This window comes from Aotus nancymaae, unplaced genomic scaffold (assembly GCF_030222135.1).
Source record: "Aotus nancymaae isolate 86718 unplaced genomic scaffold, 86718_ANA_hifiasm-v0.15.2.pri h1tg000108l, whole genome shotgun sequence".
Lineage (NCBI taxonomy): Eukaryota > Metazoa > Chordata > Mammalia > Primates > Aotidae > Aotus > Aotus nancymaae.
Window position 1 is genome coordinate 24,214,644 of NW_026988523.1, and position 23,499 is coordinate 24,238,142.

The following is a 23,499-nucleotide window of genomic DNA, read 5'->3' on the forward strand; positions in this document are numbered from 1 at the left end:
AGGATTGTCTAAGCCACTCAATGATGGCAATAATAGCCTTTGTGCGTCACTGTGTAAGGTTAGGGAGTCAGCCTTTGTTTACTGAGGACGCTGAAGTTATCTTGAAAGTCAAAGGTCAAATGGTACATCTAAAATTCTAAACATTACAACAAGCCAAACCTTTTTTGGTTCTACATGTTCAACCAAGTGTAAAATTCATGCTACCAAAGTACAAAATAAGAACTTCTGTTTCTGGGAGTTCTTTTCCAACATTCAAATGGACTGTTTGATTCCTCAATAAAAGGATGCAAGTTAGTTGCAAAAACAAATACCCCCAAAGGATATGAAGTCATTCTTTATAAAGACTTTTACAGGTCCGGGCGCGGTGGCTCACGCCTGTAATCCCAGCACTTTGGGAGGCCGAGGCGGGTGGATCACGAGGTCAAGAGATCGAGACCATCCTGGTCAACATGGTGAAACCCCGTCTCTACTAAAAATACAAAAAAATTAGCTGGGCACGGTGGTGCGTGCCTGTAATCCCAGCTACTCAGGAGGCTGAGGCAGGAGAATTGCTTGAACCCAGGAGGCGGAGGTTGCAGTGAGCTGAGATCACGCCATTGCACTCCAGCCTGGGTAACAAGAGTGAAACTTCGTCTCAAAAAAAAAAAAAAAGAAATTCCAAAAAAAACCCACAAAAAACTAGAGATTTTAAAAAAAAAAACACTATAAGAAAAATGATGAATGCCTTTTGTGGGCTTATTAGTAGAATGAAAATGGCTGAGGAAAGAATCTCTGAGCTAAAGGATCTCTCAACAGAAAACTCCAAAACTGAACAGCAAGGAGAACAAAGATTGAACAGAAAAGAATATTCAAGGACTACGGGACAATGTACATATAATGGGAATATCAGGAGAAGAAAGAAAAAGACAGAAGAAATATTTGAAGCAATAAAGATGCTTAAATTCTTCAAACTGGCCAGGAGTGGTGGTTCACACCTGTAATTCTAGCACTCTGGGAGGGCACGGTGGGTGGATCACCTGAGGTCAGGAGTTCAAGACCAGTCCTGGGCAATATGGTGAAACCCTGTCTCTACCAAAAATACAAAAAATTAGCTGGGTGTGGTGGCTAGTGCCCATAATCCCAGCTACTCCGGAGGCTAGGCAGGAGAATCGCTTGAACCCAGGAGGTGGAGGTTGCAGTGAGCCACAACTGCCCCATTGCACTCCAGCCTGGGCAACAAGAGTGAAACTCCATCTCAAAAAAAAAAAAAAAATTCTTCAAATTAACCTCAGATACCAAATCATATATACAGGAGGCTTGGAGAACACCAGGCAGAATAAGTGCTCAGTAAGCTACACCTAGGCACATAATTTTCGAACTGCAGAAAGTTAATTTAAAAACTCCTGGGGAAAACCAGATAAAAAACTTACCTACAAAGGAAAAAACATTTTATCTGACTTCTCAGAAATCATGCAAGCTGAAGAGAATGGAGTAAAATATTTAAGATGCTGAGACAAAATTCCCCAACCGACCTAGAATTCTGTACCTCCTAAAATTATCCTTCAAAAATGAAGGAGAAATAATCACTGTCTCAAAGTAAAATTGAAAAAATGTGATACCAACAGATTTGCCTTGCAAAAATGTTAAAAGAAGTTCCTTAGAGACAAGACAAGTAATATAGGTCAGAAACTCAGCTCTTCATAAACAAAGGATGAAAGAATGCATTTGATTATGTATGTTTAGGTGTATATCTTATGTATATATGTGTACATATTCTTATGTAAGCTTTTGTCAAGTAAAATGAATGACAGCAATGATACAAGGCACAGGAGGGAGGAAAGAAGATTATTTTGTTGCTACAAGGTACTCATACTACCGGTGCATATCCTGTTATTTGAAAGTAGACTTGGATTATTTGTAAATGTATATTGCAAACTCTAGAGCAACAACTAAAAAACAAAAACAAACAAGCAAAAAAGAAGAGGCCAGGTATGGTGGCTCATGCCTGTCCCAGCACTTTGGCAGGCCAAGGCGGGCAGATCATGAGATCAAGAGATTGAGACCATCCTGGCCAGCATGGTAAAACCCTGTCTCTACTAAATATACAAAAATTAGCTGGGTGTGGTGGCACCTGCCTGTAGTCCCAGCTACTCGGGAGGCTTAGGCAGGAGAATCACTTGAACCTGGGAGGTGGAGGTTGCAGTGACCCGGGATAGTGCCACTGCACTCCAGCCTGGTGGCAGAGTGAGAATCTATCTACGTAATATGCTAAGAAAGGAAAGAAAATGCAATCATTGGCCAGGCATGGTGGCTCACGCCTGTAATCCCAGCACTTTGGGAGGCAGAGGCAGGCAGATCATTTGAGGTTAGGAGTTTGAGAGCAGCCTGGCCTCTGTCTCTACTAGAAACACAAAACAATTAGGTGGGCATGGTGTTGCACACCTGCAATCCAGCTACTCAGGAAGCTGAGGCAGGAGAATTGCTGGAACCTGGGAGATGGAAGCTGCGTGAGCCGAGATCACAGCACTGCACTCCAGCCTAGGCGACAGAGTGAAAACTGAAAGAAAAAGAAAAAGAAAATACAATCACATAAAAGGCTCAGTTAAAACTACGAACAGCTGGGTGCAGTGGCTCAAGCCTGTAATCCCAGGCTGAGGCAGAAGGATTGCTTGAGCCTAGGAATTTGATACCAGCCTGGAAAACAAAGCGGGTCCCTGTCTCTATGAAAAACTTAAAAATTAGTTTGGCGCGGTGGTGTACACCTGTGGTCTCAGCTACTCTAGAGGTTGCAGTGAGAGGATCACTTGAGCCCAGGATTTTGAAACCTCAGTGAGCTCTAATCACACCACTAGGTTCTAGCCTGGATAACAGAGCAAGACCCTGTCTCTCTGTCTCTCTCTCTCTCTCTCACGCGCGCACACACACACACACACACACACACAGAGCAGAAGAATTGTGGCAGACATAAATAGGAACAGAGAACAAGGGCAACAAATAGAAAGCAATAACAAATACAGTAGATATTAATCCAACTTTATCAATAATCACTGTGAACATCAATGGTCTAACTCCACCAATTAAGAGATTGTCAGAATGGTTCAAAATATGAGACCCATCTCTATGTTGTCCACAAGAAACCCCCTTTAAACATAAATACGCATATAGACAAAAAGTAAATGGAGAAAAATACATCATGCTAACACTAATCAAAAAAAGTAGGAGTAGCTATATTAATTTCAGACAGAGTAGACTTCAAAGCAAGCAAAGTTATCAGGGATAAAGAAGAGCATTACATAACGATAAAGAGGTCAATTCTCCAAGAAGACAGAACAATCCTTAATGTGTACGTGCTTAACAACAGAGTCAAATTACATAAGGCAAAAACGGATGGAACTACAAGGAAAAATAGATGAATCCACTATTATAGTTGAAGACTTCAACACCCCTGTATCAGATATGAACAGAACCAGAAGGCAGAAAATCAATAAGGGTGTAATTGAACTCAATACCACCATCAGTCATCTGGACATGGTTGATGTCTATAGATTACTTTATTCAACAACAGCAGAATAAACATTCTTCTTAAATACACATGGAACATTCGCCGTGACAGACCACATTTTGGGTCATAAAACACACTTTAACAATTTTAAAATAATAGAAATCATGCAATGTCTACTCTCAATATACTTCTAAATAACACATGGGTCAAAGAAGAAATCCTAAGATAAATTTTAAAATATTTTGAGCTACAAGAAAATGAAAATATAACTTACCAAAATGTATGGGAGGAAGCAAAGTAGTGTTTAGAGGGAAATTTGTAGCATCGATTGCATCTATTAGAAAAAAAAGGAAGACCTGGCCGGGCGCGGTGGCTCACGCCTGTAATCCCAGCACTTTGGGAGGCCGAGGCGGGTGGATCACGAGGTCAAGAGATCGAGACCATACTGGTCAACATGGTGAAACCCCGTCTCTACTAAAAATACAAAAATTAGCTGGGCACGGTGGCGCGTGCCTGTAATCCCAGCTACTCAGGAGGCTGAGGCAGGAGAATTGCCTGAACCCAGGAGGCGGAGGTTGCGGTGAGCCGAGATCGCGCCATTGCACTCCAGCCTGGGTAACAAGAGCGAAACTCCGTCTCGGAAAAAAAAAAAAAAAAAAAAAAAAAGAAAGAAAAAAAAGGAAGACCTAAAAATCAATAATCTAAACTTCTATCTTAGGAAACTAGAAAAAAGAAGAATAAATTAAATTTAAAGTAAGCAAAAGAAAATAAATAATAAAAGTTAAAGAATAAACTGGTAAAACTGAAAGTAAAAAAAACAATAATCACACCAAAAGCTGGTTCTTTGAAAAGATCAATGAAATCAATGAACCTCTTAGCCAGGCTAAGAAGAAAGGACATAAATTACTAAAATCAGAAAAAAGAGGAACCATTTCTACAGATCCCACAAACATAAAAAGGATAATAAATGCTGTAAACCACTATATCCCACTAATTTCATAACCTAGATAAAATGGAACCCCTTGAAAGACACAATCTGCCAAAACTCACACAAGAAATAGACAGTCTGAATAAGTCCACATAGATTAAAGGCATCAAATAAATAATTAACCTTCCTAAAGTACCCAACCCATAATAATTCCCAGGAGTAAACTATGGCTATGTCCATGTTGTTGTTTGCTTACTCTCTGGATGGACTGAGGCTTTTCCTTGCTAGGGAGCTGTAACTCCACACACTGATCTTCCTCAAACTTGTTTTTTCAAAACAGGTCAAGGAATTTGGTTATACCAATCACAAAGTTGTCTCTTTTTTCTTCTGATATCGTAAAAGAAAACAATCCCATAGGATGTGTTTGGTTGGCCATAGTATATTGAGTTTTCCTTTTCCATCTCTAAACGCATGCCAACGACACCACCGAGCCTTCTGTGTGCCATTAAAAAAAAAATTGGGTAGTCTGAAAGTGTTCTTAGTTCGGACCATTTGGGGTTTCTGTCAGAGTAACTTTCCCATTTACATCTTGGAACAGAGCCTTTTGTATGTAGCTGGTACCAAATTTCCAGGCTGGTATCAAATTCCTAGGCTCAAACAATCCTTCTGCCTCAGCCTGGGATTACAGGCCTGAGCCACTGAGCCCAGCTGTTCGTAGTTTTTAACTGAGCATTTTATATGATTGTATTTTCTTTTTCTTTTTTTAAGGTGGAGTTTCACTCTGTCGCCCAAGCTGGAGTGCAGTGCTGTGATCTCGGCTCACGCAGCTTCCATCTCCCAGGTTCCAGCGATTCTCCTGCCTCAGCTTCCTGAGTAGCTGGATTGCAGGTGTGCCATCACGCCCACCTAATTGTTTTGTGTTTTTAGTAGAGACAGAGGCCAGGGGATTGGCAGGGTGAAGGGACTGGGATAAAAAAAGTCATCATCCAAAGAATGGAGCGGGAGGATCCAACATTTAGGATATTTCATCGACCTGCTAGACGCGTTTACCTTATCTTCGTATTACATTTTCTTCATTAACCAGTTGATGCTTTGCGAGGCCTTATCACTTGACCAGAGTCAAACAACAACAAACAACAGTGCCCAGAATTGTGTTTTTTTGTTTTGTTTTGTTTTGTTTTTTGCTGGACTCAGTCTTTTCCATTCAAAACCAACAAAAAACCAAAAACTCGTTCTTTCTCATCAAAAGCAAACAACAAACCCGAACCCAATCCCCAAGGGCCCCACCCTTTCAAAAGGGCTTCTCCGGATCACTAAGTCCTAGAGGTCATTGGCTAGGCCTGGGTCCGATCTAGATAGGAGAGTAATTCTAGTGTTCCGCAAATCCTTCCCAAATTCCATCCCGGCCAGAGCAGGGACGCGGGAGCCTCTCGTCGCACCCGAGGCCGGTGGTTAAATAGTGCACGTGCTGGGGATGAAAGTGCGAACCCGCCACGCAGGTACGCGCGTACCTGTCGCCGTCGGGTGCGCGCCGCGGGGAACTGGGTACGTGCTCCGCGCGCACGCGCCCGACAGTGTTCCCCGTACGTGCGTCGTACGTGGGCGCGGTGCTTCTGCGCTCAGGGTTTCGGCGAGCGAGTGGGCTCCTTGCCGAGTTGAAGTCTGGGAGGGGCCCTTTTCCAGGCGGTCGCGGCTCCCCCTGGCGGCGGACCTGCGGCGCTGGAAGAGCGCAGTCAGGCGTTCTCCGCGGGCAGCCGGCGGCGGGGCCTTGCCTCAGAGCGCGGGGTCCTCGGCGGCCGGGGCGGTTGCTGCCCCTGTTGCTGTCGTAGGCGAGAACGGCTGTTAGTGTTGCTGCTGTTGGTTCGTCGCGGCGGCGAAGGAGGAGGAGGAAGAAGGCGAGGCGACAGGGGAAGAAGGAGGCAGGCGCGGCCGCAGCGGCGGCGCCCCGGGCCGGCAGAGGCGAGGGGGCGGAAGATGGCGGACGTGCTTAGCGTCCTGCGACAGTACAACATCCAGAAGAAGGAGATTGTGGTGAAGGGGGACGAAGTGATCTTCGGAGAGTTCTCCTGGCCCAAGAATGTGAAGACCAACTATGTAGTTTGGGGGTAAGTCCGGCGTGCCGTGGCCCGCGGGTGGCAGGGCGGACTTGGGCGCCCCCAGGCGACCTCTTAACCCCTCCCCCCGTTTCCCCTGGGGATGGGATAAACGGGTGCTCGAGGAAAAAAAGTTTCTCTCTAGAGCAGAAGTTGTACTTTTAGGGTGAGGAAAGAAGGGGAGGAGCTCTGGAGCAGTGCATGCCTTTAAATTTTTGAGAAGCCCCGAGGAAAGGTACTGTGGGAGTTTCTGACTTTCACAGCTGATTTTTAGCAGTAGGTATCGTGTACCCGCGAAGTGTGGGGCTGGTGCACAAGGGTACCTGAGCATAGGTGCACAAAGGAGCAGACCGTCGGGTGCCGTAGACGCCTCTTTTTTTGTTTTCTTTCCCCCTTCTCTTCGAGGCTGCTATCTCCACTGGTTCTTGGAACTCATGGTTTATTTCATCTCCTTTCGTTGCTGAGGGGAGCGAGGGCGGGTTGTTCTTGTAGAAGAGAAAAATCAATCAACTCTGAAGTTAGGATCGGAAAGAAATTGGGTGAATTTGGGCAAGTCATTAAAATCTGTGTTAGGGAGGTCTTCAGGAATTTCTCAGAAAGTTACTAGTGAAATGGAGTTAGCTTTACAGATCTAAGAAATTGATAGTGTGTGATTTTGGCAAGTGTATTTTTAAAAGGAAATGCTTTGGAATGTCGGTCCATGTGAAGTTTTATCAATTTTAGTCATTCAGAAAGACTTCTAGAGATAGGTCTAACAGTCATTAGGGGTCTTATTTTAATGATGTCACGTCACTGTCATTGGTGCTTCATTTAGGTAATTAGAACCTTGAGCTGGAACTTTCCTTCTCATTTTGTTTGTTTGAATGGAAGCTTTATGAAGAGTCGATGAAAAACTACGGAAATTTAGTTTGTTGGTTGGTATTTATTTATTTTTGAGAGGGTGTCTCGCTCTGTCGCCCTGGCTGGAGTGCAGTGCAGTGTCTCGCTCTGTCGCCCTGGCTGGAGTGCACTCTGGGTGGAGTGCACTCTGGCTGGAGTGCACCCTGGCTGGAGTGCACCCTGGCTGGAGTGCAGTGGTGCAATCTTGGCTCACTGCAACCTCCGCCTCCTAAGTTAAAGTGATTCTCCTGCCTCAGCCTCCGGATTAGCTTGGATTACAGGCGCCTGCCACCATGCCTGGCTAATTTTTGTGTTTTAGACATGGTTTCGCCATGTTGGTCAGGCTGGTCTCGAACTCCTGACCTCAAATGATCTGCCCGCCTCGGCTTCCCAAAGTGCTGGGATTACAGGCTTGAGCCACTGTGCCTGGCCTGTTGGTTGGTTTTTAATTTTTTTGGTGTTACAATTTAATTAGCTTTATAAAATGTTGATCAAATGACATTCTGAGTTTCTGGTGTTTTACCCTTTCAAAGAATTTGCATAGATAGAATTACATGTGGTTGGATTTTTAATGAAAAATTTTTTTTCTTTAAACAATGGCTAAGGAATACCTAGAATGCGAAGTGGTTCAATCTGAGGATTAAAAAAATTTTTAAGATGCTGGTTTCTACCTCAAAGGAGGTTAACTTAATCTGAATAGAGATTAAACAGGTAAGTTGATGTGAAATGCTTTCTATAATAGTTTATGAAGACAGCAGTCACTTCTAGTTAGAAGTATTTAGGGAAAGTTCCATATAGTTGTCTTTGGCAAGTTCACATCCAACAAAGTTTTCTTGAATGAGCGAACAAATAAATAAACTTTAAAGGGTAGATAGGAGTTCTCTGGGCGAAAATGATGGGTTAAGTCTTCTAAGATGAGTGAACTGTATGGTTAAAGGCATGAGAACTAGAAAGTAAATGTGTTGACAGCAGTTCAGTGAAGCCAGTGAAAAAGGAATGCTTAGCACAGTAGATTTTAAACTTTTTCAACAGTGAATCACACCAAGAAATTATTTTTGTTTTCTGTATGTGCACATGCACGTGTAAATATATACACATAAAACACTAAACAATACTTCTTATTGCATGCAGTGGATTTTATTTTTCTCTTCTATTCTGAAAATAGAAGAAATACAGTTGTTTAAGCGGGTTTCATAGTACAATCATTGATAGTGGTGTGTGGTTTGAAATACACTGGTTTAGAGGAAAAGTGGGACTAGAAGCTAGCTAGAAAAGTAGGTTTAGGGCCGATTATAGTGGGCCATATTCAGACGGATTCAAAGCTGTATAGATGGCGCAGATGTAGGAAGGGTGCGATTAGAATGAGGTAATAGTAGTACCTGCATTAGAGAGCTTGCACCATTAGTATATTACATTGTTTTATCACAGATAGAATAGGATTTTGGTTTTGCATTATTGGTCTAGTTTGATGGATATCATGACAGTCATACCTGTGAAATCCAGTGTTGTGCTTACTGTAAGAATATGAAGGATGTTGTTCAGTGTTTTATTTAGCAGGAGCCTTAGGATAAATTTCTTTCATAATTAGCACTGGTGATAATTGTGCTGCTTCTAAGCAGTTTGATTGTTTTCTCTTGTGGATCCTCTTCAATAAGGATATGGTTGAATTTCTTTATTGATAAAGCCCAGAGCCTAATTCGGGCCTAATTCTATAAAGTGTATAGTACCTTATATGAATTTTTTGTATTTTTACTACTTCTTGCTTTTTTTCGCTGCCTTCTTTTGTGTTTCTTTTGCGGTCATGACAGTCTATTCATTATTAGGTTTTATACTTTATTTTTGTTAGCTGTGTTAAACCCATTGTTATATAGCAAAGTTGTGTAGATAAATGAATCCAGCCCAAAGAGTTGAATTTGAGTTGTGAGTAAAAAAATCTTGCTTTGATTATTTCAGGACTGGAAAGGAAGGCCAACCCAGAGAGTACTACACATTGGATTCCATTTTATTTCTACTTAATAATGTTCACCTTTCTCATCCAGTTTATGTCCGACGTGCAGCTGTAAGTAGAATTCATTTTACTTATCCATTTATCAGTTTTATTATTTATTTAAGAGATGGGGTCTGGCCCTTTTGCCCAGGCTAGAGTGCAGTAGTGTGATCATAGCTCATTGCAGCCTTGAACTCCTGGGCTCAAGTGATCTTCCCACCTCAGCCTTCAAGTAGCCAGGACTGTAGGCATGGCCACTGTATCTGGCTAATTTTTTTTTGTTTTTTTTGTAAAGATGGTGGGGTCTTGCTGTGTTGCCTAGGCTGGTCTTGAACTCTTAGCCTCAGTGGATCCTCCTGCCTCAGCCTCCCAAAGTGCTGGGATTACTGGCAAGAATCACTGTGCGTGGCCAATAATTCATTTTAGAACTTTTTTTTTTTTGAGATAGGGTCTGGCTCTGTTGCCCAGGCTGGAGTGCAGTGGTGTGATCTTGGCTTATTGCACCCTCCCCTTCTCTGGCTCGACCCAGCCTACCACCTCAGTCGCCTGAGAAGCTGGGACTACAGGCATGCCCCACCATGCCGGGTTAATTTTTATATGAAAACTTTATTTATTTTATTTTTTGGCTCCATGATAGTAGGTATCATTTGAAATGGATAGCTTCCTTTATAGGTTTCAAATCAAAAAGAATGGAAGGTTTGCATGAATGTCTCCAGGAGAGTCAAAATTAGGCAACTGTGTGACTTACACAGATTTTTTAAAATCTGTGATATATTTATGTAAAGTGTGGGTAATGTTTATAACGAGGAAATTTTAAAGGGATTTTAGAGCCAGGCTTGTTAGTGCACACTGGTAATCCCAGCTACTTGGGAGGCTATGGCGGGAGGGTTGCTTGAGCCTAAAAGATCAAGACCAGCATGGGCAACATAGTGAGATGCCATCTCAAGAAAAAGAAAACCCAGAAACACTAAAGGCATTTATAGAGATGTTTAAACAAACTTTTAAGCCTGTGGAAGGACCTTGTTACTTCAGAACTCTAGTTTAATCTCAAGAAAATTTTTTTTTGGTTGTAAGGAACAAGATTAGCAGACATTAAAAAATATATATATTTCTTAATCAGTTTCATGCAGCTGTTTTCATACGCTGGAGAAGTTCATTCGTTTTTAGTTTTGCTTGCTTTCTCAGTGTTTGAAAATTTATTACTCAGAGGAGATCTCTGGAAACAACTTGAAAACAACTGATTTCATAGACTATGATGATGAGATTTTTCATCTGTAGGAAAGTATGTTATAATCAATACGTAAATTATAGCAGTATATTATAATTGATAAGTAAATAAGATTTAGAGTTATTTGGATAGGATAGCTGTATGATGTGGAAAATTGCTGTAAATGCCCAAATAAAATGGCCTAAAAAGATATTTAATTTTTAAATGAGCTTTTCCCTCAGATTATTTTCGGTAGAGTTGAACGTAACATTTTTTTGAAGATATAATTGAAATAATTAAATGTCTGCTTTTAATATTTGTTGCTTTTGCTTACTCACAAGTACGTACTTAAAATTCACTATGGAATATATTTATAAATAACTGCTTTTCCCCCATCTTTATAGTTGTTAAAACAATTTTCTTAAACTTTTCTTATAGTTGTTAAAATGATTTTCTTAAACATCATTGTCTCTGTCATCACTGGAGCTGTTTTTTGAGTTACCTTACACAGTTGCTGGATCACATTAAGCTGTGTGAAACTTAACTTCTATAACCCTAGCCTCCCTCCCAACTAGAAATAGTTAAGGTTTCTGGCTTATGTGAGTTATCTTTCAAATAATACCTTGTTATTTAAAGCAACTGAAAGCTGGGTGTGGTGGTGCATGCCTGTAGTCCCAGCACTTTGGGAGGCTAAGGTGGGAGGATCCCTTGAGTTCAGGAGTTCAAGACCAACCTGGGAAACATGGGGAAACCTCATCAAAATAAAAAATAAAAAAAATAGCCAGGCATGGTAGTGTGCACCTATACTCCCAGCTAGCTACTCAAGGCGCTGAAGTGGGAGGATCACTTGGGCCCAGGAGGTTGAGGCTGCAGTGAGCCATGATCGCACCAGTGCATCTAGTGTGGGTGATAGAGCAAGACTCTGTCTCAAGGAAAAAAAAGAGAGTGTGTGTGTGTGTGTGTGTGTGTGTGTGTGTGTAGCAGTTGAGAAAGTATCCCGTCACTTAGTGGCCTTTGTATTAAGCCATAAGGCTTCTGCTTTCCCGAGCAAGAAATACATATTTATGTTACATATTTAAAAACATAAAATTTGAGTGAGACTACTTGAGAAATAATGGGAAAAAATAGCATCAGCTCCCTCTTTAAGGCTATTTTAATTAGGTAGTTTTTACAGCGTTTTGTTGGATATATTCATTTTAGTGTAACCAAGATTCAGAGAGTTGGCTTAGATTTATAGATTCTGTTACTGGGAAATGGTTGTACACATAACTGATAGTTATAATTGTTACTGGGGACCTTGGGACCCTTCGTTGCATAAGATTTAGCTCTTATTTTTCTTAAATATTTGTCAAGTTGAAAGAGCAGAATTCTAAAATTCCAAAGTTCTATGAATTTGAGGTTGTTGTCTCCTAATTACTTTGTGTTATTTGCTCTTTCCTGTGAGCAGACCACTCTTGAAACACGTATTCCTGACCCTTAGCTCCTATTTTAGTGTGAGTAGATGTAATCTTTCTCAGTGGACTGTAATGTGTATATAACTCAATAGTGACGAAATGATGTAACTTATTAGACTTAGAAACAGTAACTTAAAATTAACTCAAATCTTTTAATTGTTTATGATCTTCCATGTAGACTGGTTTATTTTTATTTTTTATTTTTTGAGACAGAGTCTTGCTCTGTCACCCAGGCTGGAGTGCAGTGGCAGGATCTTGACTCGCCACAGCCTTGCTCTCTTGGGCTCAAGCTGTCTTCTTATTTCAGCCTCATGAATAGCTGGAGCTATAGCTGGGACTGCAGGCGCTTGCAACCATGCCTAGCTAACTTTTATATTTTTGTTGAGATGGAGTTTCTTCATGTTGCCCACAGGTCTTGAACTCCTGGGCTCCAGCAGTCTAGCCACGATGGCCTCCCAAAGTGTTAGAATTACAGGTGTGAGCCACCATGCCTGGCCTAGGCTGGCTAATACAAGCACAAAAGAACTCTGCACTCAAACTTTAAAACTCATAAGGAGACTAAAATTTAGCTTGACCTTTTTAAAATAAAAGATTAATTTTAAGTGATTAAATACAGTTTATATAAATCATTGAGGAGTCAGTGCAGAATGTTTGGTGCAATGAAATATAATAAGTATTCGATATAACGTCATTGACCAAAGATACTAAAGGTTCTTGTTACTTCATTGTTACTCATATAAAGTGATAAAGGATTTAAACTGGAATCTCTCAGCTACTAATTTTTCTTGTACTGTTTGTTTGTGTTTGAAACAGTGTCTTGCCTCAGCCTCCCCAGTAGCTGGAATTAGAGGCACCCATCACCATGCCCGGCTAATTTTTGTATTTTTAGTAGAGACAGGGTTTCACCATATTGGCCAGGCTGGTCTTGAATTCCTGACCTCAAGTGATCCTCCCGCCTCGACCTCCACACAGTACTGGGATTACAGGTGTGGGCCATTGTGCCTGGCCGTTGCTTTATTTCTAATAATTATCTTTTGTATAGCTTCCTGGAATTTCAAAAAGAAATGTATTTATTTATTCGTTTATCTATTTAGAGATGGAATCTTTCTCTGCTGCCCAGGCCGGAGTGTAATGGTACAGTCTTGGCTCACTAAAACCTCTGCCTCCTGGGTTCCAGCAATTCTCCTGCCTCAGACTCCCAAGTAGCTGGGATTACAGGCGTGTGCCACCACACCCAGTTAATTTTTGTACTTTTTGTAGAGACAGGGTTTTGCCATGTTGGGCAGGCTGGTCTTGAACTCCTGACTTCAGGCGATCCACCCATATCACCCTCCCAAAGTGCTAGGATTACAGGCATAAGCCTCCACGCTCAGCCAAGAAAATTATTAAAAGTAACTTGTTTGATAAATTTTCAGGATTTTTATTAGGTTCTTATAGCCTAGTCATTTTTTACAAATGTGATTTAAAATATATTTTATCAAGATATGTTGGAATAAAATTCAGACATTACATGTTTATATTTATCAAGTTGTGTATCATTATTATTCATTTGATACCTCATTTAAAATTTTGGCTTTAGACTGAAAATATTCCTGTGGTTAGAAGACCTGACCGAAAAGATCTACTTGGATATCTCAATGGTGAAGCGTGTGAGTACTTTTTAAATTGTTCCCACCCTTAAACAGATATTGTTTCTATTTTCCCCTATGAAATAATGATTAGTGGGAAGAGAATTTGTATTTCCACTAAAAAATTTAACCTACCTTCATTTTTGTCTGTGTGCTCATCTTTTTCTTATACAGAGAATACATTGTCTTTGGCTTTAAGGCCAGTCACCCCTTCCTTGTGTGTGGATTCCCTCTCCTTTCACAGTCTCAAAGACTTTGTCTTTGTAAATTGTTGTTACTCTCTTACATTATCAATTTTCTACGTTTTTCTGGATCATTCCCTTTTAGAATACCTACAGAAAGATCTCTCATGTTTAAAAAATGCTTTTGACACCACATTCCTACTGTCTACTGCTTCATTTATCTTCTCCTTGGTATTGTAACATTCTTTGCAAGAGTTCATGTGGTATCATTGCTTCTTCTTTACCTCTGTTTCTTTCTTGAAGCCACTCTAGTCTGGCTTTCATCCTCAGCATCCCACTAGAATCACGCTTTGTTTTTTTTTGTTTTTTTTTTTGAGATGGAGTTTTACTCTTGTTACCCAGGCTGGAGTGCAATGGCGCAATCTCGGCTCACCACAACCTCCGCCTCCCGGGATCAGGCAATTCTCCTGCCTCAGCCTTCTGGGTAGCTGGGATTACAGGCACGCGCCACTATGCCCAGCTAATTTTTTGTATTTTTAGTAGAGACGGGGTTTCACCATGTTGACCAGGATGGTCTCGATCTCTTGACCACGTGATCCACCCGCCTCGGCCTCCCAAAGTGCTGGGATTACAGGCTTGAGCCACCGCGCCCGGCCTTAGAATCACTCTTTCTAAGGTCAACACTGATTTAAGGATTGCTACATTGTTTGGTCTCTTGTACCATACTTGACCTCTCAACGGCATTCGCTACTATTGACCACTTTTTTGAAAGCCTTTCTTCATTTGGCATTTGGAACACCAGACTCTTGGTTCTCTTTCTACTCATTGTTCGCCTTTCAGTTTATATGGTTACTTCTGTACCTGACCTCTACTTCTTGAAGTTTCCAAGACTTGATCTTTTTTTTTAATCATCTCTTTTAACCCTTATCCTATGAGTGATCTCTTTCAGTTTTACACCTTAGATATATATATGCTGATAAAATTCCAAATTTTTTTTAAGCATTGACTTGTTCCAGGGCACCAGATTTGTAAATTTACTGTCAACATGTTTTCTTGGATGTTGAATAGGCATCTGAAATTTAACACATTGAAAATGGAATGCCCAATTCCCTCTTTCCCTTCTGCCCTCACACAGAAAAAAAACAAGACTGTTCTTTCCTCAGTGTTCCTACTTTAGTAAGGAGCAGTAGTATCCTATTCCTGCAGTTGCTTAGGCCAAAACTCCAGCGAAATCTTTGTCATATCTCACATCCATTCTATCGACAAGTTCTTTTTTTCTGTCTTTAAAATTATGACAACTTCTTACCATCCTACCCACTCTATTTCATCCTTTCTTTTTAGATTATTGCATAGCTTCCTCACAGTCCCTACTCTTTATTTTCTATAGTGTAGTCGTAGTAGAGTGTCTTGTTGTTGAAAAAGTACATAAATTTGATTGTGTCACTCACCTGTGGCTTCCCATCACCTGTGGCTTCCCATCACACTTTTTTTTTTTTTTTGAGACAGAGTTTCGCTCTTGTTACCCAGGCTGGAGTGCAATGGCGCAATCTCGGCTCACCACAACCTCCCCCTCCTGGGTTCAGGCAATTCTCCTGCCTCAGCCTCCTGAGTAGCTGGGATTACAGGCACGCGCCACCATGCCCAGCTAATTTTTTTGTGTGTGTTAGTAGAGACAGGGTTTCACCGTGTTGACCAGGATGGTCTCGATCTCTTGACCTCATGATCCACCTGCCTCGGCCTCCCAAAGTGCTGGGATTACAGGCTTGAGCCACCGCACCCAGCCCTCCCCATCACACTTAGAATAAAACTCATACTTGTTACCCTGGCCATATCTTGCCTCTGAGTAAATCTCTGTTATTTCATCTTCTACCAGTCTTCCTTGGTTTATAGCAGTCAGTGTTTTTGGTCTTTTAGCTATGCTGATCTTAGCGCCTTTGCACTTTCTCTTTTCTCTGTCTTGAGTTATCTTTACATTATCACATGGCTCACTTCCTTACTATTTCATTTAGATCTGTGCTCAAGTGTTCTTCCAAATATTATTCCATCAAAGACTTCTCTGACCACTCTATCTAAAATACAGTATTCCTTTCCTCCTTCTGTGGTCTTTATATAGTGCCATCTGATTTATTTTTCATCAAATCCCGTACATTGACCAAAAATTATGTATCTGTTTATGTACCTAATTAGTACATAAACAGATAGTACATAGACAGACAGTGTCTGTCTTCCCTGTCAGAAAGTAAACCCTACGGGGACAGACAGTTGTTTGTCTTGTTAAATACCCAGCATTCAGAATAGTGGTACATTGTGGGTTCTTAAATGAATAATTACTAATTTACTCTGAGTACAATACGTTGTACAAATACATTGATATAATAGAACTATTGGGTCTTACTTTGCTGAGTGTGGAATGTCATACCTTTAAGTCTTAAACAGCTGTCTTGTCATGCGTGGCTTTAAGCAGTAAGATCGATTTCAAAGAGAATCTTTTATATAATGGAAAGATCATCATTAGGAATACTTTCTTCCTATGCTATCCTCATTCAGTAAGTAGTTATTAAATGCTTATTTTTAAAGGCATTATGCTGGGTGTTGTGCAAAATGCAAAATCCTTGTCTTAAACGTGTAAACATTTTTACTGTCATGGAAGGGAGACTGGATACACGAAAGTTTCGAACCCAGCAGGATTAAAGGAGGAGTCTCAATTCTGTGAAGAGGATGGCGTTGGGGAGGATAGAAGAAGCCTTTTTTTTTCTTTTAGAGATGGGGTCTCACTGCATTGTTCAGGCTGGTCTTGAACTCTTGGCTCAAGCAGTCCTTCTCCCTTGGCCTCCCAAAGTGTTGAAATTGCAGGCATGAGCCACTGTGCCCATTTTTTTTGTTTTAAATCAAAGCAAATTTGATTCTTTGGAGCAGTATTTCTCTAATTTTTTAAATGATGAGAATCATGGTTTGAAAATGGCGTGTTTTTAAAATTTTTTTTTTTTGGCTTCAGAAGATATATAAAGTCTGAGATTCTCTATTCTTAAGCATCACAGGTGAGCCTGATAAACAGGCTAGTTTTGGGGAAGTGCTTTAGAACAAATGACTTTTTTTTTTTTTTAAGAATCTAAAGTAGAGTTGCTCTTTATCCATCTATGTCATTTCCTGTGGTTTCTATAGGACAAATTTAGTCACTAAGCATATTGCTTTGCCAATTTTTAAAAACTTAATTTAATAGTTTAATGAAAAGATTGAGCAGATATTGAGACCGTATTCTTAAGGAGACATAACTGTTTAAAAAAGTTAGTTCTTAATTTGTACATTTAACATTGTCTCAATAAGAATCTGCAGTTTTTCTCGAGGTAAGAGTAGAACAGGATGATTCTAAAGTTCATTGGCAAAAGTAAGAATCCTAAAAATGTATAGAAGATCAATGAAAAAAGACTAGTCATTCTAGAGAACTTATAATAAAACCCCAATAGTTAAAAAAAACTAAATGAATAGATACACTAATAAAACAACTTTATCTTTTAGGTTAGAAATCTATATGTGAATTTAACATGTGAGTAAAGAGACATGTCAAATCAGTGGGAGGAAGGTGGGATTTAGTTACAAGCTGATAAAAGTAATAAAGTTCTATATTACAAAAAAAAGATATGTCAAACTGAGAAAAGACATTAATATTTCAACTCATCACAGATAAAGGGCTAATCTCACTAATATATGAAGGGTCCTGGAAATGTATGCATAAAAGACCAAATGGATTATGTCATAAAATTCACAGGAAAGGTCATAAAATCATGAAAAATGGTTAATTTCATTTATAATAAGAGAATTACAAATTTAAACTATACAGACATAAGTTTTGTTTTTTGTTTTTTGTTTTTTTACCTGATGGACAAAAATTTTTAAGTTTGATAATGTACTCTGGTGAAACAATGAGAAAACAGATATTCTACTATATTGTTGGTTATGATGTTAATCAGTACTCCTCCATTGAAGAATTGGCAGCAATCTAACATTTCAAATTTAACGTAGAAATCCTATGTCTGGAACTTTATCCTGAAGGTATATTTAGTTTAGTTTTTTTACCAGTCGTAAATAACTAAAAATTACATGTGTATGGTGAATGATAACTTTAAAAAAATCTTGCCATTATATATATACATTTATATATTTATGTGTGAAAATGTATGATGTGACTTTATATGTATATTTATATATCATTGTGCCATTGTTTGTAACAACAAAAGACTAAAATTGAACAGCTCATCAACAGGGACCTAGTTAAATAAATTGTAATTAGGCCATACAGTAGAGTACTCATAGGTACTCATAGCTTTAGAAAGAGTGAAAGAAATGCTCTACTGGCCGGGCGCGGTGGCTCAAGCCTGTAATCCCAGCACTTTGGGAGGCCGAGGCGGGTGGATCACGAGGTCAAGAGATCGAGACCATCCTGGTCGACATGGTGAAACCCCGTCTCTACTAATACAAAAAAATTAGCTGGGCACGGTGGCGCGTGCCTGTAATCCCAGCTACTCAGGAGGCTGAGGCAGGAGAATTGCCTGAACCCAGGAGGCGGAGGTTGCGGTGAGCTGAGATCGCGCCATTGCACTCCAGCCTGGGTATCAAGAGCGAAACTCCGTCTCAAAAAAAAAAAAAAAAAAAAGAAATGCTCTACTTACTGATAGGAGGAATATGGGAGATAAGTTCTTGGGTAAAAAAGAAAGCAGGGTTCAGAACAGCTCATTTAGTATGTTACCTTTTGTATTAAAAAGTAAAAATAATTTCGATTTCTTGTATCTACAGAAAGAAACTCAAGAAGGATGTATAAGAGACTAGTTGGCTGCATAGGGTGGTGGGGACTAGGTGAATGGGGACTGGTACTCCCCTTTTTGTTGAGCCATCTAAAAATTAAATAATTTAACTAAAAATTGCATGTTTAGGGTGAATGCTAACTTTAAAAAAATTGCCCTTATATATACATATTTATGCATTTATTTATGTTTAGATATACCTTATTAGGTGTCTGTGTTATGATATTGGAGTATATTCTTTTTTTTTTTTTTCGAGACGGAGTTTCACTCTTGTTGTCCAGGCTGGAGTGCGATAGCGTGATCTTAGCTCACCACAACCTCTGCCTCCAGGGTTCAAGGGATTCTCCTGCCTCAGCCTCCCAAGTAGCAGGATTATAGGCATGGGTCACCACTCCTGGCTAATTTTTGTATTTTTAGTAAAAATAGGGTTTCTCCATGTTGGTCAGGCTGGTCTTGAACTCCTGACCTCAGGTGATCTGCAAGCCTCGGCCTCCCAAAGTTCTGGGATTACAGGAGTGAGCCACCGTGCTGGGCGGAGCATAGTGTTTGAGATGATCTCACTGAAATTAGGAGCATATCCTTTGAAGCAACTAATTTCAGTCATGTCATCTCAGTAATTTGCAAACTAAATTGCTAAAAATAGTTTGTCCTCTTAGAGACTTTCTAGTACAGATTAATCTTCTAAATGCTTTTGCAGAGCTGCTTTAAAACTTAATTTTTTACCTAGAGAAATCACCATATAGAAGTATATTAAAAACCTAAAGCATTTCACTTGTAATAATGTCCAGTATGTATGTTCAAATGTTAATCTTCATATGAATCTTTTTATATCTTCAGCAACATCGGCAAGTATAGACAGAAGCGCTCCCTTAGAAATAGGTCTTCAGCGATCTACTCAAGGTATGTCTTGTTGCATATTTATATTGAACTTCAGAAGCCCATTCCAAAACTACACATTTATTTACTTCTCTTTTATAGTCAAACGAGCTGCGGATGAAGTTTTAGCGGAAGCAAAGAAACCACGAATTGAGGTAAAGAAACTTTATTTTAAACAATATCATTTATATTGTTACTGAAATTTGGATGTTGTAGAACAAGAATTCTTTGCAGTAACCTGAGAAGCTTTTTTTCCTTGGAAAAATTTTTGTAGTAGAAAGAAGAAAATTGATTAATAAGTAGCTCAGGCTATAGTTTTTGCCCTCTCACATGCAAGCTATGTGATGGACACAACATTTTTTTCTTTGCTTTTATAGTCTTATTGTTGAAAATACTGGCTCAAGGGTCAGACTTGTTTTTCCTTTCTCTTTTTTTGAGGCAGAGTCTCTGTCACCCAGGTTGGAGTGCAGTGGTATGATCATAGCTCACTGCAGCCTCGACCGCCGAGGCTCAGGCAATCCTCCCACCTCAGCCTCCCGAGTAGTTGGAACTGCGGGTACCTGCCACCATGCCTGGCTAATTTTTTTTTTCTCTCTCTCTCTCTCTCTCTGTGTGTGTAGTATTATTATTATTATTTTGGTGGGGGTTTTCCATGTTGGCCAGGCTGCATAATACTTTCCGTATAAAAGGCCAGATAATAAATATTTTAGGCTTTATGGACCATACAGTTTTTGTTGCAACTATTTCACTTTAATATTATAGTGTGAAAGCATTCATAGACAATACATAAATGAACAGATGTGGCTATGTTTCTGGGTTTTTTTTTTTTTTTTGAGCTAGAGTCTCTCCCTTTTGCCCAGGCTGGAGTGCAATGGCTCCATCTCGTTTCACTGCAACCTCCACCTCCTGGGTTCGAGCAGTTCTCTGCCTCAGTCTCCCAAGTAGCTGGGATTACAAGCACCCACCACCACACCCTGCTGATTTTTTTGTTTTTTACTTTTAGTAGAGATGGGGTTTCACCATGTTGGCCAAGCTGGTCTTGAACTCCTGACCTTGTGATCTACCTGCCTTGGCCTCCCAAAGTACTGGGATTACAGGCATGAGCCACTGTGCCCAGCCGGATGTGGCTACGTTTTTATAAAAAACTGTGGGAAACAGATGGAGGGCCAGAATTGGTCTTTGGAATGTAGTTTGCCTGCCCTTGAAACAAGGTTTTATGGGGGCTTGCTTTACTGCTCGGAACTGTGAACATAAAGTACTTACTACTTAAATGTCATTTTAATTAAGCATATTCTGAAACATGGATCTGATGTTTTCAAGAGAGAGTGATAATTGATTCATTGTTACTGCTGTATGCTATGTGATATTCTAAGTACTTTATATGTATTAACTCATGTAATCATATTTGCTCATAAATATATGCATAGTGCTTCCAGTCCTCATGAAGCTGGTAGTACTATGCATGTCATCTATGAGTGAATAGGCTCAGACAGAGTGAGTTGCTGAGGTTTGAAGAACCAGTTGGAACCTTGGCAATCTGGTTTCTAGCCATTCCATTGGGTATAAATTTTGTTGTAGTAAAACTGAATGTTTCACCTTACATGACAGGAGATTGCGACCTGTGGTAAACAGTGTGTGTATTTAGTGGTAACATTTATTTGATCTCAAATTCCTGGTCTCCAGCAGTCTGCCTACCTTGGCCTCCCAAAGTGCTAGGTTTACTGGATGAGCCATTGCACCCAGCCCAAGGAGTACCATTTATTTGAAACAACCTGAACGTCACAGTCTAATTATTTGAAAAAATTCAACATGGCAGAAGTTCTAATTTCCTAGGATTCTAATAACTTGAAAAATCAGCAGGAAATAGCTTAATACATATTTTTCTAGATCATTTGTAGGGTTGAAATGTGTTATGTAAAAAGCTGTGGATTTCATAATTGGTTTTCAGTTCAGTGTATATTTTTGAGAACCTATAAGGAACTGTGCTAGGAAAGAGAAACTGAGGGCAGAGTTTCTGATTTGATGAAAATCTAGGCCACAGTTGTTTTTAAAATCAGCAGTTCTGTGAAGAATTTGAGTAATCTGGGCTATATCTTTATTGCAAATGGAAAAAATTGGATGCATTTTTCAAAATATTTTTGCATTTATTTCAGCTGATGTATTCGTTTTAAGATTTTTACGTGATAGATTAGCAGTAGGACATAAATTGGAACCCAGCATCTTTTTGGGTCTCTGGAGTATGCTGATGCCTTTTATACAGTTTTGTATTCCATTAGTCATAGTCATTGACTCTGGTCTGCAGTTTTGTTATTTGTTGAATGTGGACATTAAACTAGATCACGGTTACCAGATTTTGTTTTTAACCATCTGCTTTTCGGACTAAATTTTACCTGACATCATAATACATAAATTAGATAAAAGCTGAGCTACCAGGGTTGAATTTCAGACGAGATCTTGAAGTGGCCCATGAGGCATTTAGTTGGAAGCTTCTAATGTTCTAGGGAGCATCCTTTGAAAGCCTTTAGGGTTTTCCTTGGAACATTCTGATTAGTGCTGTGGATTCAGGACCTGTAGCAACAGATGAAAAAAGATGGAGATGCCAAAATGAAATTTTTGACTAGGTAAAGGCTTGTCATAACATTTGGTTATTAACTTTCTCAAAAATATGAATTTATTTGTTGTATGATGTCTTTCTGAAGAAAGGCAACTATGATAGGGGAAGAACCCTTAATCATAAAAAAAGTTGCTAAGCAAGTTTTTCCTAAGCTTCTAGATGATTCTAGTTTTAAAATTCAACATATATTTATTATCTTTCTGTAGCTAAAAGTAATCTTGAAGTTGACCTAAAGACACTGTTAACTAGAATTATATAGGTAGGAAATTTGGTAAGAAAAAGTTACATGCAGTGGTTTTGTTGTTGTTGTTTTTGAGATGAAGTCTTGCTCTGTCACCAGGCTGGAGGGCAGTGGCGCAATCTCGGCTCACTGCCTTCCACCTCTCAGGTTCAAGTGATTCACCTACCTCAGCCTCCTGAGTAGCTAGGACTACAGGTGTGCGCCACCACGCCTGGCTAATTTTTTTTTTTTTTTTTTTTGTATTTTAGTAGAGACAGGATTTCACTGTGTTGGCCAGGATGGTCTTGATCTCCTGACCTCTTGATCCGCCTGCCTTGGCTTCCCAAAGTGCTGGGATTACGGGCGTAAACCACTGCGCCCGGCCATGTGTAGTGTCTTTTTCTTCCTAAAAGTTAAATAAAACTTTAAAATACACTAACCAGTGGTTATTTCCAGGATGAAGAGTGTGTGCGCCTTGATAAAGAGAGATTGGCTGCTCGTTTGGAGGGTCACAAAGAAGGGATTGTACAGACTGAACAAATCAGGTAAGAATTTTTTTTTCGTAGAAAGTAGATAGTGTAGATAAATGTGAATGTATATGGAAAAGTAATATTAGAATGCTCTCCGCATTTACATTTACCTCTTGAATTCATTGTATGCTTCTGTGCTCTTAAGTTCATAAGAGTATGTGTGGGGATTGGAAGTCATTGTGTTTGTCATGCTTTTTGAAAAGTCTTCTTGATTCTATTACCATATTGGTCTTTCTTTTTAAAAATTGCTTTATAAGCTGAGAAATTCATTTTATGTTATCTCTTACTGATTATGTATAGCAGAGGTCAGCAGGCTTTTTCTAGGAAGTGCCACATATTAAATATTTTTAGCTTTGCAGGTAATATGGTCTCTTGAAACTACCGAACTTTTGTGGTATAGGGAAAGCAGCTACAGACAATACATAAATGGTTGGACCTAGTTTCTTCACTTTTTAAAAATGTTTTAATTTTTCTGAATTTCAGCTACTCAGACTCTTAAGTTGTTTGACAGCTTACTTATGTTCTTTTTTTGGATTCTTTTCTGTCTGTTTATATTCTTTTCTGAATTTTCGGATAGTTTCTGTTGTATTGAACTTGACTAATAATTTTTCTTTGACAGTT

General features: G+C 39.7%; 1 protein-coding gene across 1 annotated transcript in view; it reads left to right on the top strand.

Moving 5' to 3' along the window:
* The first annotated feature begins 6,216 nt into the window (after window positions 1-6,216).
* Window positions 6,217-23,499, top strand: part of CDC73 (cell division cycle 73) — a 137,710-nt gene continuing 120,427 nt past the window's right edge. Inside the window, exons 1-6 of the mRNA XM_012444606.3 lie at window positions 6,217-6,514; window positions 9,335-9,440; window positions 13,609-13,678; window positions 19,476-19,538; window positions 19,617-19,669; window positions 22,805-22,893. Coding sequence (XP_012300029.1) covers window positions 6,384-6,514; window positions 9,335-9,440; window positions 13,609-13,678; window positions 19,476-19,538; window positions 19,617-19,669; window positions 22,805-22,893 — 512 coding nt within the window. The 5' untranslated portion in view covers window positions 6,217-6,383. The remainder of the gene's footprint in view (window positions 6,515-9,334; window positions 9,441-13,608; window positions 13,679-19,475; window positions 19,539-19,616; window positions 19,670-22,804; window positions 22,894-23,499) is intronic.